Source organism: Tigriopus californicus, chromosome 8, assembly GCF_007210705.1.
Source record: "Tigriopus californicus strain San Diego chromosome 8, Tcal_SD_v2.1, whole genome shotgun sequence".
Classification (NCBI taxonomy): Eukaryota; Metazoa; Arthropoda; class Copepoda; order Harpacticoida; family Harpacticidae; genus Tigriopus; species Tigriopus californicus.
In genome coordinates, this window is record NC_081447.1 from 12,872,412 (window position 1) to 12,889,123 (window position 16,712).

General features: G+C 41.0%; 4 protein-coding genes across 4 annotated transcripts in view; 3 read left to right on the top strand and 1 right to left on the bottom strand.

Moving 5' to 3' along the window:
- The window catches only part of LOC131885231 (ubiquitin-ribosomal protein eL40 fusion protein), a 1,567-nt gene extending 1,079 nt beyond the window's left edge, over nucleotides 1-488 (top strand). Inside the window, exon 3 of the mRNA XM_059233190.1 lies at nucleotides 171-488. Coding sequence (XP_059089173.1) covers nucleotides 171-367 — 197 coding nt within the window. The 3' untranslated portion in view covers nucleotides 368-488. The remainder of the gene's footprint in view (nucleotides 1-170) is intronic.
- A 1,007-nt stretch (nucleotides 489-1,495) lies between these two features.
- LOC131884455 (zinc finger protein 776-like) lies at nucleotides 1,496-3,084 on the top strand. Its single transcript, XM_059232240.1, has 2 exons — nucleotides 1,496-1,947; nucleotides 2,382-3,084. Exons 1-2 carry the CDS (start codon nucleotides 1,632-1,634, stop codon nucleotides 2,750-2,752), a joined length of 687 nt encoding a protein of 228 aa, XP_059088223.1. The 5' UTR covers nucleotides 1,496-1,631; the 3' UTR covers nucleotides 2,753-3,084.
- Nucleotides 2,750-6,492, bottom strand: LOC131884453 (kalirin-like). The gene is made up of 7 exons (XM_059232239.1): nucleotides 5,739-6,492; nucleotides 5,496-5,653; nucleotides 4,183-4,494; nucleotides 3,688-3,850; nucleotides 3,393-3,623; nucleotides 3,110-3,307; nucleotides 2,750-3,040 (listed from the first exon to the last, which is right to left on the bottom strand). Exons 1-7 carry the CDS (start codon nucleotides 6,000-6,002, stop codon nucleotides 2,801-2,803), a joined length of 1,566 nt encoding a protein of 521 aa, XP_059088222.1. The 5' UTR covers nucleotides 6,003-6,492; the 3' UTR covers nucleotides 2,750-2,800.
- A 1,933-nt stretch (nucleotides 6,493-8,425) lies between these two features.
- Nucleotides 8,426-12,792, top strand: LOC131884450 (hemocyte protein-glutamine gamma-glutamyltransferase-like; the record flags this gene model as incomplete). The annotated part of the gene is given in 9 exon segments (XM_059232234.1): nucleotides 8,426-8,652; nucleotides 8,708-8,941; nucleotides 9,010-9,279; nucleotides 10,327-10,669; nucleotides 10,760-11,079; nucleotides 11,157-11,325; nucleotides 11,791-12,055; nucleotides 12,134-12,257; nucleotides 12,354-12,792. Coding segments are annotated over 9 exon segments (2,258 nt in total), but the record flags the coding sequence as incomplete, so codon positions are not given.
- Nucleotides 12,793-16,712: the final 3,920 nt, after the last annotated feature.

The following is a 16,712-nucleotide window of genomic DNA, read 5'->3' on the forward strand; positions in this document are numbered from 1 at the left end:
CATAATCCACAAAACTTCAAAAGGCCTTTAACCACAATGAAGGTGTAAATGCCAATCTTGAAATTGTGTCGTTCATTTCAATCTGTGATAATTAGCGAGTTTTGAACCTCACCTAACTGTCCTATGTTTGGCATTGAACATCATTGCATTCGATTTTGAAACTTTTGTAGAGTCCACCCTTCATCTGGTGCTTCGTCTTCGCGGTGGTGTGATTGAGCCTTCTCTCCGGATTCTGGCCCAAAAGTACAACGCCGACAAGATGATTTGCCGCAAGTGCTACGCTCGTCTCCATCCCAGAGCCAACAATTGCCGCAAGAAGTCCTGCGGACACACCTCCAACATCCGACCCAAGAAGAAGCTGAAGTAAACGGAAATCTGGGTCTTGGCTTGGGGTGTATGTGCCGCTTAAGACTATCCTTAATGTAAGCCTGGTCAGGCTTCGGAGCTGAAATACATCTGGAAAGGCTCAAAAAAATGTGTTAACTGACCTGACTTTATTTTTTCGCGAGGGGGTTTGGATTAATTGACACTTATTTCATTCGACATCATAGATCAAATCCAAAGTGTAATGGGAGACAGGTTCGTATCTAGTCTGACGTAAAGACTATACGGTACCCCAGTTGCAATCGAGAACGTCGTCCGATCTCTTAAACGCACCTTATCGACTAGGTGCATCTGACACATCACTTTTTGTGATAACAAAAACAAAGTTGGACAGAATGGGGTCAAGAATGTAAAATGTTAGGCTTGTCTCATCTACGCTTGATTACTCGTGCCTGGACGAATTCTCCAGAGTGCTGGGACGAGTCCGGCAAAAGACCCTTGATTTTCTGACTTGTTGCCGGACTCGAGTCTTTTATTGGACTCCAGTCAAACAAAAGACTATCTTATTTTTATAAATCCAAAAAAGGCTTATGAAATTGTCATTCAAGGGCTCCTTCCTTACATCGTCAATTCATCATGAGTAAAAGCCCATTTTCTGGCGAAATGAAAAAAACCGAATGTTTTTTTTTTTATATATGTATTTATTGCGAGAAGCATGTCTCATTGGATATATATATATAAGTGGTACATGAATGTCAATTCAAATGTGTTCTTTTTTTGTGTTTTTTAATATAACCGCTCGAGCCCGGTCAATTTCCGCGAAATCGAGTAAAAGACTCGAGTGCATTCCGACTCGCTCCAGCATTAGTTCTCCGCTGGTTTCTCCCCCCCCAAAAAGAAAAAAAAATCATGCGAGGTTCTTGTATTCAAAAATAAAACTGTCGTGCATTTTTCATCCCGACCTTTCAGGGAGCTCGTGAGCCTTTCTTTTTCCAGCTAAATTATCCAAATCTGCCCTGGTTTTTTTTTTGGATCTAAAAATTCTTGCCCCATTTCCTAGATTAACGAAGACAACTCACGTGTATTTTATCTATGAACGTGGAATGAATGCATATTCAGAACCATCTGTGTATAAGTATTCATCAGTCATTTTGAGATATCAAATCCGCCACCTTTTGTTATTGTTTACCTTTTTCCCTGCCTACTTGAAGACTTCAAAATTGGAATTGTACCAAAACCCTTTACTAATAATAAAGGGCAATAATAAAGATATACTCTTCAAGCAAAGCCACACTTCATCGCAAGACATGGATTCAAATTGTATTAAATCAGAATTTAGAGGGTATGAGATTTTTCTAGACGAAAATAATGATGTGGTTCATATGACTGCCCGTCCAAGCCATGACTCATCTGCATTGCCCGCATTGCCCGTGCCGGCCGTATCTACCGTCTCTAGCCGATTGAACCCTAAGAGCGACTCAGACCCGGACACCCCCCACCGACTTCATTTTATCAAATTCGTTAAACGACAAGGACGAACGCTCAAGTTGTGGGAATGTGGGCTTTGCGGCCAAGATTTTCGCCATCAATCCTATCTTATACGACATCTTCCCATTCATACAGGTACATATATCTATTTAGACTCTAATTTAGACCAAGTAGATCTACATTCACTCTAACCAGTGGACTTTTCAGCCTTTTTTGGGAAACCCTTGGGTTTCAGCTACGAACTGACTCATTGTAACACCGTAACACTGTTTGGCACATTTCGTATGGTACGATTTCATAAAAAAATCAGTGAGAGTTCAGTACTTGATGGCTTGAATTGTCATTTTTGGCATAACTTTTAATAGAGCCAATCGCTAATAGATCAAACTCCAAATCTCTTATTTGTCATCTTCTTCCGTTAAGACGTTCTTGATTATTGTGTCGCAACTTAATCAAACATGAACCGAGTACGCTCGTATGTTGGCCAGCCTTAAAGATCGGGTCTCTAGCTTTTTAACCGCCATAACAGCCTCCAAGAACATGCTCTATGTCTAAATCTGTCTTTTTAGGAGAGAAGCGGTTCTCGTGTCCGATGTGTGAGAAATCGTTTAGTCATTCTTCATCTTGGATTCAACACAAGGCCACCCATTCCGACCATCGTCCTTATGCTTGCGACGTTTGCCTCAAAACCTTTGCCCGAGCCTCGACTTTGGTCGCTCATCAAAAGACTCACATCTCCGACAAGGAGTTCAAATGTGATCAATGTGACATGAGTTTCCACCAGAAAATCAACCTTCAGCATCATCTATACGCACATTCCGGCGAAAAACCGTATCATTGTGAGGATTGTGAAAAATCTTTCACCCAACTCTCGAATCTGAAATCCCATCAACGAAGCCATCACGCCATTTCAAAAGTGAAGAACGCGACTCGAATCTGAATATCTCTGAATATCCTCTGAAAGTCTTGACAAAAATCAGGTTACACATTAGCAGAAGAACTGCGGGTTCTCCAATTTCTTGGCCATGTCCTTGAGATCTCGGATTTGATCGTTGATGACTTTCAGCCATTCGTCACGTTGTTCCTCGGATTCGCATTGGACCACAATCGCGGAATCCTCTCTCCGGGAGGCAGTGGTGGATCGCTCCAAAAGCTCCAATCCCTTTTCCAGCTCAAAGCCAAAGTTCGAATCGCTCTTATTGAACTCGCGGACAATAACATTGTTCATCTGATATCCAAAGAAGAAACATAACAATATACAGTTAACACTCACTAGGTTTTGAGTGATTGAGTGTACCTTAAAATTGGCCACAAAGTCGAAGCTTTGGGGGGAAGACGGGTCGTTGACTGAGTGGGGGTTCTCGCAAATGATGATGGTCTCTTGGAATATGAAGAACTGGCAATGCTTGATTTTGGGGCGCTTGAGATTTCCTTTCCGTTTGAAGCAGTCTATTGTCCCGCGTTTCAAAAGCAAGCCTTGAGCCGTCACATCACCCTGATTGGTTTGATGGAATTACATTCAGCACCTGGTCGGCACTCAGACGACAAAACGACTTTGTAAATGTTTAAGATAATTGTACCTCAAAGCCACGGATTCTGCCAGCAAGCATCATGTTGTTGGTGTATTTGGCGATTTCTTGCGCAACATCAAAGGCCGTCTGAATTTTTTGAATCAGCTCCTCTTCAACCTCGGCTTTTTTGTAGTTCTTGAGCACCTCGGATAACAAAAGCTGATATCGAGTGACTCTTTGAATCGGAGTCATCATTTGCGTGCTCAAAGCTTGTTGGAATCCTTCTTTTAATCTCACAACCTGAGGCGTTGGGGTTTATTTTTAGTGGTAGTTCTTAATTCATCGATGAGTGGAAAAGACTTACGGCAAAGTATTTGTCGTTGTGTTGCGTGATGATATACTCAGACTTCGGTTTGTTCAGACAATATCTTCCATATTTCATTTTCATGATATCGCGTTTACTTTCAAACAAGTAGGCAAGTCGACCTGGATCATCCACGCATTTTTCAATTTCAGGCAAGATGCTTCTGAAACATTGATTCAAAATAGGTTGAGAGAAATATTTTCGAGAATTTCCGACAAATTCTTTGAACGGATGTGACATACAGTAAAAAAGCTATCTTGGGTGGGAAGTGATTTGCTAGAGCTCAATAGATTCAAGAACCAAATGAAAGTGCCAAGCAATACAATGAAACATGTCAGTATTTTAAGAACATTTTAAATTGATTTGATTAAAACTTGGTCTTAACATTCGCGATTTCGCGATGGCTAAATGAGTATACGAACTCTGTTTCAAAAAACAGCTTATTGGTACATTTGTGATATTGGCTTGATATTCAAAGTATTTGGAAAATCATACCTGACGTGAAAGTCGTAAATATCTCGGATATTTCCAAAAATAATGCGGTTTTTGCCTCCCATGAGATCTGTCGGTATCTTGATGCGACCCTCGGGATTAGTTTTAGTCTCTTCCATATATTTATAGTAACCTTCGACGATTTCGTTTAGGTTCTTCTCCACATAAGTTCTTTCCGTGGTCAACAATTCTTTGAGTTTATGTTGAGCAGTGAAGAGTGACTTGGCGGCCATATCCTCGGCGGGTATCGTCTGATCGGTCTCATAAGTGGCACTATTCCGAGCACTTCCAGAAGACGAAACGGTTTCACTGAATCTTCAAAACCGAGAATGCTAATTAATAGGCTTGATTGACAATTGAAATCGTCTCACCGGTAACCCTGACCCAGGGACTCTTAATAGAGGGAACGACACGGCTTTCCTTGGCCCGCCAAGTTAGGCCATTGTGTTGAATTAAGACAGAAGCTCTAGTATCAAAGAAACTAGATTGCCCATGCTACATAGTACATTAAGTGTAACATTTTTCCTAAGAAATGATCTCTTTGATAAACATCTCGGTTCATATTCCAAATATTTCTACGTTTATTTTAAAAATTAGTAGAAAAAATGAAATTATCGTGAAAGCTAAATTAATCAAAATCAACTTAAAAGTCTTTGAAATCAGTGAAATAACAGACAAATCTTGCTCAAAAATTCTTCTAGAAAGAAAATCCAAAACCAGAATCAATTTATCAATTCATGAGGAGCTTAAACTCAAAAATAACAAAAGAAATATATGAAATAGGGCAATAAAAGCACATGTACATGTACACAATGTACATATTTGACAAAACAAACATCAGACATTGGAGGAAATTGATGGGCTATCTTTGAGATGAGTTTATGTGTCTACTTGTTAGGAAGTTTACAAAAAAGTCAGGCATTATATGAGGTGCACAAACTACAAAAAATAATTGAAACTTAGTCAAGATGTGCCTGAAACATTTTTCTTCAAACAATATCATTATCAAAACATTATTTATAGATTATGTTTTGAGCAAATTCTTGCTTTATCAAGACCACTTGATTGGTATTTTTCAGTAATTGTACAACAAGACATGTCGGAACTCATTTTAAGTACATTTACACACCTTGTCTGAAGCATAAACCATCCACGGTTACAAAACGGATATTAGTCACATCTTTTGTACAAAAACTTTGACAGTCATGGACATTCTACAATATCAGCACTAACAGCTAAGGCCTAACTTGGCGAGAAAGTTTGGTAATCACAAAAAGGCGGCGTTTCCTTGCTCGAGTGTCCTTGCTCTAACTCACCTCCGGGAGTTATGATACGTTCCGGATATATCCGAATCCTGTCTCATTATAGGGCGTGCTGTAGGGTCAGTCTTGGCGGAATTGGACCTCTCTTCGCGTTCGCATGACTTTGGCCGTCCTTTCTTGGGATTGGTAAGTGTGCCAAAGGATGACAAGCTCTGAAAGAGTGCGACAGTCACAATCAAATGAGTGGTTAGTCACTCACCATCATTAAGTATGACGAATCAAGCCTCACTTCCTTACCAAAGCATCTACAAACGTGGTGAAGTATCGCGAACGGTTGCTCGCTCGCTTCTTCTTGGCCGTGTCACGGCGTGATGCCGAAACCCGTGTGGGAGGCGTGGGGCGTTCTTCGGGAGTCTCATCGTCATCTTTGGGCCAAACCCGTTCTTGGACATCGCTCTCGTGCAATGCTTCATCAACGTCCTTTTGATCGCCGTCAAGATCGCTTTCAGTGATGGTGGGCTCGGAGAGACCGCGCATAATTGATTTCGCTCGCATAGACATTGTTTTCTGCACGATCCGAATGTTTCTTGGTTTCCGAGCACACACACACTCACACAGATACAGAGAGAGAGAGAAAGAGAGAGAGGGTGTATCGATATCAGATTCTGCCAACAAACTTGGGTTTTTGATGTGGGTAGATGAAATCCGATGCTGACATCTTGTTGATTCGACTCGAAATTGCTTTGACACACGGATTTTATGTTAGAAATCGTTTGGTCGAATTGTACTTGCTATTCTTTTGAAGCGAGTAAGTGAGACGGATAGAAATTGCTTATCAAGGTACTATGTCACTTCCGTAGCGTTACTTTTTCTGCAATGCATTGCAGCCAGTACTATATGCATATGGATGGTTCACGTTACAAAGGAATTTTCTTGTCAAACTGATGGCGTATTTTGTACTATTTGACGTTCTTAAGTTAAACACATTGGGCAGGGAGGTAAACGTTTCGTCGCAAAATCACCTAATATACTGTATACTTCACGCTTTTTTTTCTATTTTAACACCGGATCGTGTCAACGTTCGAATTGATAAAATCTCCGGTAAATCAATAATGGCATCAAATAAACAACTGTCATGGAAGGTAGTGAGAAGACGATGACAAGTGGCTTTTTTCAAAATTAGACATGACATCCGCCATTGAAATAGAGGACTGGTTTGCTGTGTTTTTTTTTGACAGGCCTTGATAGTAAGACTTATTAGGGACAATATCGAAATAGGACCACGGAAATCCCCTGGATAGTAAACGCTGTTGTAAGAAATGCCAAACTTTTGTACTTTGTGACATGCAAATCTCTTAAAAATTGTGAAAACATCGTACACGATATGTCGCTTAATCATACTTGCATTGTAAGGTAATGCTGCCACATGAATGTGCTGATATTCATGGCCACCCTCTCTGTCCCGATATGCAAGTATTCACTTTATCGGAAGTATTATTAATGTTTGTTAAATTCACTTCCAACAAATAAGAGACCTGTAACTCAGATGCTTCAATTTCATAAGATTTCTGGATCGAGTGGCTGAGCACAATCATTGTTAATCAAGATTCATGCATCTTTGAAAATTCACGATTCCTTCAATTCCACAACGTATTCCCAGGTTTTCAGATTCCTTAGTGTTGCATTGTCATGTCATGTCATTAACTTATGCATTATGCAGGTTTTGAGGTCGATGTGGGCGCGATTTGCTAAAATCACAGGTGCTAGTTTGAAATGAAAATTTTGCACAGAGTCCGTGAGATGGCCCGTTTGAATTGAAACGGTTTTAATTTGAAATAGAAAATGTTCAATATGTTGGGGATTTCGTTATTATTTCCCACTCATCTCCCAATGGCCAACAACCATCAAAGTGACCCTGCAATCTGTACTACGGAAAGCGGATGAAAAAGCCTCATACTAGATTTTACAATATCACAAATCATGACTACAATAGTGAAATTGAAGGTTTCGAAAAACATGTGCATGTAAAAAGAAGTGAAAGAATATAGATGACATGTGTCTGTTATGGACTTTTCATTGATATTCTCTATCGTTTGATCACACATTATGGACCTTTATTGATGTCTTTGGTCAAAATATGCAAACTTAGTAATCATATTTGTAAGAACAGTAAAATAAGTTTTTGCGGAAGTACATATATTTTTTCAAAACAAAATTCGTGCTTTAAACCTACGTATTTTGCATTGCTCCATTAACAGTTCTAACTAGCAAAAAAGCGAGGTGGTACTATTACAGTTGCCACCGGGACATCTAATGAGTGATGTGGTAATATGGTTGAAATAATTTATCAAATTTGATGATGAGAGTGGATCCTTTGAAACATAAATTGGGAGACTGAATTAGCCTCCACTCCAGGGGTTCAAAATGCCATGAACTGTACTGGATACGCGCATGGAAGCATTGAATGCTACCTTCATACCAACTGTACTTTCCATTCTGAAAAGAGTCCCACAATCCTACTATCTTTCAAAACTCAACAAGCATTCAACCAAGAATGATATCCTCTTTGGAGCCATCTCCAACTGCATGCAAACATTCAAATTTTAGTGCAATATCTTTTGGTGTCTCGAAAATGTGTCATGTGTTTGTTCAACCTTGCACCTGATTGCTTCCTCCGAACCCTCGTCCAACTAGAAAAAAAAGGTTCGCGATACCGTCGCCCTTTAACCCAAATAAAGCCCACTTAGCAATAACTCGTTCAGTCGTTTCAATCCAATTTAACCAAAGGTGTCCTGAATCGAAGCCGTTGTACACCCCGCACCCATTTACACATGTGCACCTATGTATGTACTTTAGAGGCATAGGACAAGGATACGTACCTGTTGAATGTACGAGTACACTCTACGCCAAATTACTCCCACACATTTCTTTCTGTCCGGGCCAGTTTTTGGGGCGAATATTTACTCTCTCGGTGCTTTGAGACTTGGTCGGGTTCAAGTTTTGTACACCTGGCCACTTGAGTTAAGTGAAGTTGCCAGAATTGAAGCAGATCGCTTTGAGACATCTTCTAATTGAGATTTCTCACGTGTTGCTAGTTCATTGTGCCAATCACCCGCAATGAGACGATTTGGTCGACCCATCGGAAATGCCGATTCGTTGGCTTTTATGCACTACCATAATACCAAAGAGCGGAAGGAATTTGAATTGGCAGGTAAGTTCATGTGAAGACTTGGCTTGGTCTATTGTTGAACAGATTCTTTTTTTAGGCCATCCCACCAATTATTTCTACGGCACGAGCCAAGACCAAGGGATTCAAGTGGCCAAGGTCGGGTTCTATTCGGTGGAAAACAGCACCAATCATCGAACGGAGAAATATGAACAGGTCACCATTCATAAGAACCCCGTTTTCCGAAGGAGCAACTCATTCTTCATGGTCGTCGAGGCTGGGAATCGTCCGCTTGACCTGCACAAAGATGACGTACGACTGATCTTTGAATTTGGTAATCCTGGACAACCATAATACAAACCTCGAAAGGGGATCCATCCTAACTCCAAAGTCCTCGTTTAGGATCTTTCGCCAGTGTACCCAAAGGAACGAAAGTGATTGTACCGGTCACGAATAAATCTAGGTTGGATAATTCGCATGACCAATGGGATGTTCTGATTCATCGAGAGGCTGGACCAAGTACGATTTTACACGTTCAAATTGGATCCAATGCCGCCGTGGGCCTCTGGAAATGCAAGATCGAATCCGTGGTCAAAAGCGATCCCTATCAATCCAAAAGCCTTCATATCTGCCAGAGACCGCTTTTCATCATATTCAATCCCTACAGCCCAAGTATGTAATAATGAGTAGAGGGTTTTTAGCTTTCTTTGCCATGTAGGATTTTCTTCAGAAACTAGGAGATATACTTCAAAATCCATTGACTATGCTTTGATCTGAGCCTTCAAGGTTTCGCTAACAGCATATGTATCTGACCGAGAAAATGTAAAAGTTGAAAATCACATTGAATAGTTCAGAAGAGAAGAAGTGTTCTCTTCCGTTTTAAGTCCATATCTAGAAGTCCAGGTTCTGATGCTTCTTTACCATGGTGGCCAATTTGCAAAAGTGAAGCTAAGGAAGAAAAGTGCACTTGATGGTGAGCTGAGTTTGACCATGAACGTGATTTCAGGTGAAAGGATTGCGTTTTTCTACAACCGAGGCCTGCACCAGATGGCTACAATTATGTTTTTCAATTTTTAACTCTGTCACTTCAGTAATATATACGTAGTTTGGCAGAAAGTGAAGTAAGTTAGTGCTTAGCATGGCGAAGCAGGCCTCACCTTAAGATATTGTCAAAATACACCAATGACAAATAGGAGGCCAGAATATAACGAGCCTGATTGATGCCGTGATCTTTTATGGCCTTATTTTGTCAAGAAAGTGATTGCGAAATTCAAAGCCAAGCTTTCATTTGGGTCAAACTGCGAAAACAAAATTGATAACGTTTTCATAAGGTTGAGATCGGACTCTATAACACCAGGATAAACCTACACGATAGCAGCAAATGGTTAGGTGAGCTCTAATCAAAGGCTTCAACAAATTCAAAAAGGAATGGATAAAATTGATCGATCAATTCTAGTTGATGAAAAAATGATAAGTTCGCCAATACTTTAGTGAACAAATGACACTTTAACATTTTAACGCCCACACGAAATTCAATTTAACACATTTAAGTAAGAGATTGATTCAGTCTCAAAATACTCATGCTTCAAATCTGAATCTAATGATAAATAAATAAAATGCGAGATTCCAAATTGCTTGTCTACCACGAACCACTAGAATATGGACATTGCGTTTTTTCAAGAAAGGTTTTTTGGGATTAATTATGCACTTGAATTTCAGACGATTCAACATATTACCCGAACCAAGGCGAGCTTGAGGAATACATCCAGAGTGACAGTGGCAAGATTTGGAAAGGCAGCTACAAGCAGTACAACGGTCGACATTGGCTCTACGGTCAATTTGAAGACTTTGTTTTGCCAGCATGCTGCTACATCTTGGACAAAAGTGGTTTGAAACAAGGCGAGAGATCGAACCCCGTTCGAGTGGCTCGCGCCATCTCTGCCATGGTCAACAGCGTCGATGATAACGGGGTCCTTGAAGGCAAATGGAGCGTCCCTTATGATCAGGGTACCGCCCCTTGGGACTGGAACAACAGCGCCAAGATCATCGAACAATACATGAAGTTAATAGCACTGTCACCACTGGTTATCAAGACCAAGTCCATTTTAGTTGCCTAGCAGTAATTAGTAACCGCTCAATCTTTTTGTTTTAGTCAAAATGGAAGTCCAGTGAAATACGGTCAATGTTGGGTCTTCTCAGCAGTGACAGTGACGATTTGCCGAGCCTTGGGACTACCTTGTCGTTCCATAAGTAATTTCGTGTCGGCCCACGACACCAACCACAGCTTGACCATCGACAAATACTTCAATGAGGACGGGGACGAGCTCTCAGCTGAAGATAATCCGGAGTTTGGCTACGACTCCATATGGAACTTTCATGTGTGGAACGATATTTGGATGGCCCGACCGGATCTACCCTCGGGCTATGGGGGTTGGCAAGCCATTGATTCCACTCCTCAGGAAGCATCTGATAGTAAGCTTTATTCATGCATACCCGGAGTTCATCCCCAAATGGAACTACGTACATGTATGTCTGGATCCTCTTTCCAGATGCATACCAATGTGGACCAGCTTCTGTTGAGGCAGTTCGGCGAGGGGAGATTGGATTAGGATATGACGTTCCATTCTTGTTCTCAGAGGTCAATGCTGATATCTGCCATTTTGTCGAGGATAAGACCTCCCCTTGGGGATTCAAGAGAGCCAAGTTGAACAAATATCAGTAGGTTACTTTACAAAACGCCTCTTGTGTCTGTGATGTTCAGGAAAAGAAGAAGAAGGTGGCTGGATTTTGTTTGATACTGGTCGTTAAACTGAAAAGGCTAAGCTTTGTCAAACGAATAGTGGGAATGACAAAAGAGCTACCATAAATTTGGAAATCATTTTATCAAGTTACACCGCAGATGGATATTTTCAGTGGCATATTTGTGCTCCAGTTGGGACAAAAGACTACAAGCAAACCTGATTAAAACTTTTGAGCCCTCAAAGGACGACGTAAACTCATGACCTATTTTTGCAGTAATCGAACTTTAGATTCACATTTACCTCTTCTCTCACTTCACGATCAGTTTTGAGCAATTTGTAACTCCTAGCCACTTTCGTGGAAAAATATCTCGCCCGTTGTCCCGTATTTTACGCCCAGTCAAGAAAGTCGAATCAACTAACCTCTTTCTTGCTTCTTTTAAAGTGTTGGTCGTTTGATCCTTACAAAAGCCGTGGGGTATTTGGATGAAGAGGGTGAAAAGGACGCCGAGGACATCACTTGGCAATACAAAAACCCGGAGGGCACCATCGACGAACGATTGGCCGTATTCAATGCAGTGCGAGGGGTGGAAAAGACCAAGCGATTCTACGAGATCCCCACCAAGGAACAAGAAGACGTTCATATGGAACTGGTTGACCTAGAAATCGAACGATATGGATCACCTTTCAAGGCCCGAGTCACATTAGAGGTATCATTATGGACAATGAAAGGAATTGACCTTGTGTGTATCCTTCACGCAAATGCCTTTGTGTCCTTATCTTTTTAGAACCGGTCCAATCAAGATCGAACCTTAAAGGCCATGCTCTCGTGCAGCTCTATTTTTTACACCGGAGTGACTGCCAATCCAATCAAGAAATCCCAAGGAGAATTCGTACTAGGACCAAGACAAAGTAAGCACAGACCTCGAAGAGAACAGGAGCCAAAAAATGTTATGCTCGGGTTTTTTTTCTACTTCTACCTCTTTCCCTTTACTCTCATTCATCTAGAGGACACTCTAGCCTTAACTGTCTATCCAGTGGATTACATGGGCCGATTGGTGGACTATTGCATGATGAAGATCTATACTCTTATCAATGTGAAGGAGACCAATCAAACCTGGAGTGAAGAGGACGACTTTGTGCTTGAGAAACCCAAGTTGAAGATCACGGTCTTGAATCGCCTTCAAATGGGTCGCTCTGGTCAGATCCAAGTGAGCTTTATGAACCCTTTGGAAGTACCTCTGACCCAATGCAGGATTACTTTGGATGGCTCTGGAGCCTTTGATGAGGTCAAGCACCAATTGGGCGACATCCCAGCCATGGGAAGGTGTCTTCACACTCTGGTGGTCAGGCCCAAGAAACTCGGTTCCGGGGCTTTGGTGGCCACTTTCGCCTCGGAGGAGATGATTGATGTGTATGGCTCATGTAAACTGGAAGTCTTTCACTAGTATTCTTAGTATTATTACGACAAAATCGAATCAAGCATCTCAAAAAACTAAAGGCCCACTCTCTCTCTTTCTTCCTCTCTTGGTAAAACATTGAGGGGGTTGCGTAGAGTCCTTCCCGTCGCCGTTGCTTCGGTTGCTTCGTGAGGCTTTGGAAAAAGTGACGGCAACACCACTAGAAGTTCGTGGAGGCTCCTCCCTTTTCCTCGTGTTGTTCCATGTCCCAAGCTCTTGTCTTGTTCCAACCTCCTAGCTTCCAATCCGCTCACCACTTGTTGGAGCTGCTAAAGTGGATTCACAACCGAGGAGGGGAAAAGGGAGCGAAACGAACCTAGCGAGGGAACGAACGAGTGAGCGATCCCGTTGGACCATTCGGATAGATCTGCTTCTTCTCTGTTGGTCCTTCTTTCCTGTTCCCATGCGAGTGAGGGGGACAAGAAGAAGGGAACCCTCGTTTCGTGCACAGTCTACGGGGAGACCCAAGCGAGGATCAGTCAAAGCAACTGTTGGCTCGGGTTTGCTCCACGTGCCTCTTCGTTCGGATGAAGAGAAGCGTTCCAGGATTGTGGAACTGATATCGACAGCTCGCATTCCCCACTTATTGAAGAAACAAAATGGAACAATTGGAACTCTAAGAAACTGTGTGAAACCACTTCTAAAGCTATTTGGTACCACTGCGGTACGATGAGGCAAGCGGTTTACAGTACTTTTAAGAAACAAAGATGGGAACGAATTGCTCAGGGAATGGGGTTGAGCGCCAGTCACCCGAAGCCCATTAGGGTCCTAAACCTAAAAAACTTTCTTTATTCAACTGTTTTGGCATGCGAGTGGCTTCAGTAGTAGTTTGTTGGTTTGTTCCCAAGATGAGTGAAGACGGACTTTCTTGTATAATGTCTTTCCGTGGCCTTTTTGTCCCGTTTTGCGTGCAACCGACTTTTTCAACATTGGTGGGAGCAGAGGCACAAGGCGCACAACAAAAAGTTTCTTGGTTTGTTCTCTCTTTTCCTCTCACAATTGGCCACTTTTAGCAAGGGAAAGAAGACGCTGTGTGGGTTGGTTGGGGTGCGGCTAGTTTGCGGGTTGAGCGAAGTGGCTGATTCGTATTGTGATGAAACCAAAATTGTTTCTTGAGTCAACAACCACTCCAACCAGGTCTTGGAATCTTTGAAAACAATTCATATCCAAACTTTAAAAACTTGCGTTCTTCCGTCAAGAGGCTCCTGTTTTGCAAAGGACTTTGTTTTATGAAAATTTCGTTTCCGAGGGGATGTTTTCTTCGGATTAGTGCCAAGACAATTGGCAAGACCAATAATAACTTTCATTCGGACTATGTTCAAAAGTATTTTAGTCGATGTGCTCAATCAACTAATGGAATATCCGATACATTTTGTGCAGAATGATTGACCGTCACTCACTTGGTAAAAAATCAATATTAAATTTTAATTAGCTCTATTGAAATAATTCGGATTGTTTGATGCATTTGATTTCAAAATACAATCTAAAAATGTTCACATTGATGCAACGATGAGCTATTTGTTAATTATGGACCCTCTAGAAAAAGAACTGTTAAACCTCAAAATGGGAATGACCAATTTTTCCCCTCAAAAAGTAATTGCAATGATTTCGACCATTCATCAACCACAAGCATTGTGCATCAAATAATCCTCTTGAAATGACAAAACTCTGAGATCAATTTTCGAACAATAACAAATAAACTGATATCAAGTCACCCATTATTTTCGACACGTTAATGTATAAGTATATTTGTACAAGTCAGCAGCTTACAATCTCAGAGTATTGAGTTCCGACCCTTTTTGAATAAATTAATAGTAACCATCGAGTAGAACTCCATTTCCCTCAAAACCTGGTTTAAGAGCGTTTTTCCTAGGCGCTCCACTGGTTTTCATTTTTCGTTGTTGAGTTGAGTTGTGACTCGCAATAGGAAAACCAAAAACTGTTCTCATAGCAAGTAGTTATTGATCTGGTCATTGCAATTTTCAGGGGTGAAGGACACAAGTTCGAGAGGGTGTTTATTTGATGAATAATTGACGATTTCAACAAAGTCAGCAAAAAGTGTTAGTTTATTACTTTTGTAATTCAATGCATCAACAAAGTAACCTGTAAAAAAGATGAAAAGATTCCGATCTTAGTTAATAACTCACCTTAAAATATGCATACTGCAGAAAGTGCAATCCGCTTATTCTCATGCATTCAAACCACGATCTCTAGTGTAGGTAACAAGCAATATTTTTTCTTGATTAGACACTTGAATCTTAATGTATTGGCTAGAATAGAGTGTGAAATTCCGTCGAATAATTGCAAGAACGTCTTGCCTTAAGCGTGGTAATTTTTGTTCATTCCTTTATTGCCTCAAATATGGGTTTTGCATCTGAATAGTCAAGTGTCACATTAGTTATTCGTATAGTAATAATAAAACCCTGCTTAGGGTATGGAATCGCATCGACATTGTCATCATCAAGTTTGCAGGAATATAGTTTAATGATACTCAATAAGATGCATGTATTTACGAGAGCTTTCTTCATATGATAATTTGTGAAACTATACTGTATTATATAAGCAGAGTAGCCTTAAAATATTTGTACACGTGTTGAAGCTGTCTTTTTGTAAGGGCTTTCATCATTATTCATGAGCACATATTGGTACTCGCTTGCATGTATTGCTGGAGATTGTTTCGCAAATTTATGGGCCAGCTTCGTTGAAATAGACGTGGAAAATTGGCGGGAGAACCGTTTTGAGTGAAATCATTCAATTCATAATATTACAGTATGGTTCATCATCATTTCGTTGGTTAAAAGCATTGCATCTTTCATTTACGTATGTACTATTCTTTAATGTACTACAGCCAGCCAAAATAAACTCAAAATTCATGAGTTTGGAAGGAAGAATCTAGTTGATTAGTTTGCTACACAGCAGTAGTAGTAGATAATAGGCAGCAGTAGAAGGAGAAGAAGCAGAAAGGAATGACCTAAAAGTCTTTTGAACAAAAGCCTTCATGTCTTTCTTGTAAGGTCGGAAAGCGGAAAGAGGAAGTTTCGTTAGAGGTCACCACGGTCACCAAAGTGGACGAATTCGTTGTTAGTGCCGTGGATGTTTCAAGAAAAGGTGTGTGTTTTGCATCTGTTTCTGGCTCTTGGGTCTGGAAAACTCGGTCCCTGTGAATCTACAAATTAGTTTCATGTGAGTGTCTGCATTCTAAGTACAACCTCGAAGCAAGTGTTTGTATGTAGAAATATAATTTATCGTACTAAATCGGCATCAAAAATACGCAAACAACTGTTAATGAAAAGGGCTCATTTTGTTCTCACAGGACATATTTTTGGGTTGGCACCAATTTGGTTCCAAATCCCCGCTGCACTCCCATCCAATGTCTTTTAGAGGTACATGAAAAAAGCCAACAACCCTGTATTGCCTTAGGATGAACTTCCGAGAGTGAAACCCAAGGCCCAACCACCTGTCTTGCCCTGGTTTTGGGGTTGGGCCTGTCTAGAAGTGGTTGAGAATTGTGGTACAAAGGAGGAAGCGAATACTACTGAGGTGATTGGAGACCTCAGAAGAATCTGTGGTTGCTTCACTTGATCATAAAAAGCACTACCAGAGCTACTGTACATAAAAGAACTAGGCGTATGGCCTAGCAACTAATTACAGAGATATCACTAAGATTTCATGGAAGTGTTGGAAAAATTGCATGTCTTGGTGGACCAAAGGAGGGCACTATATACTGTATGAAGGAACATACAACGAGAATGATAATGAGATTAATAATAGTCCAAAGGAGAGTGAGTATCATTATTGTGATTGAAGATTACGGCTCGCTGGGGGAGGGGAGGGCCACAAAGCGAACTCATAAGTCAGTTGTGGTGTCTTTTTCGTAAGAAAGTTGAGAAATCCGAGGTGCCCCCCC

Coding starts and splice junctions, on each gene's coding strand:
- LOC131884455 (XM_059232240.1), top strand. CDS start 1,632: ATGGATTCAAATTGTATTAAATCAGAATTTAGAGGGTATGAGATTTTT. Junction 1,948..2,381: donor ACATCTTCCCATTCATACAG/GTACATATATCT, acceptor CTGTCTTTTTAG/GAGAGAAGCGGTTCTCGTGT.
- LOC131884453 (XM_059232239.1), bottom strand. CDS start 6,002: ATGTCTATGCGAGCGAAATCAATTATGCGCGGTCTCTCCGAGCCCACC. Junction 5,654..5,738: donor CCACGTTTGTAGATGCTTTG/GTAAGGAAGTGA, acceptor GCACTCTTTCAG/AGCTTGTCATCCTTTGGCAC. Junction 3,624..3,687: donor ACAACGACAAATACTTTGCC/GTAAGTCTTTTC, acceptor CCAACGCCTCAG/GTTGTGAGATTAAAAGAAGG.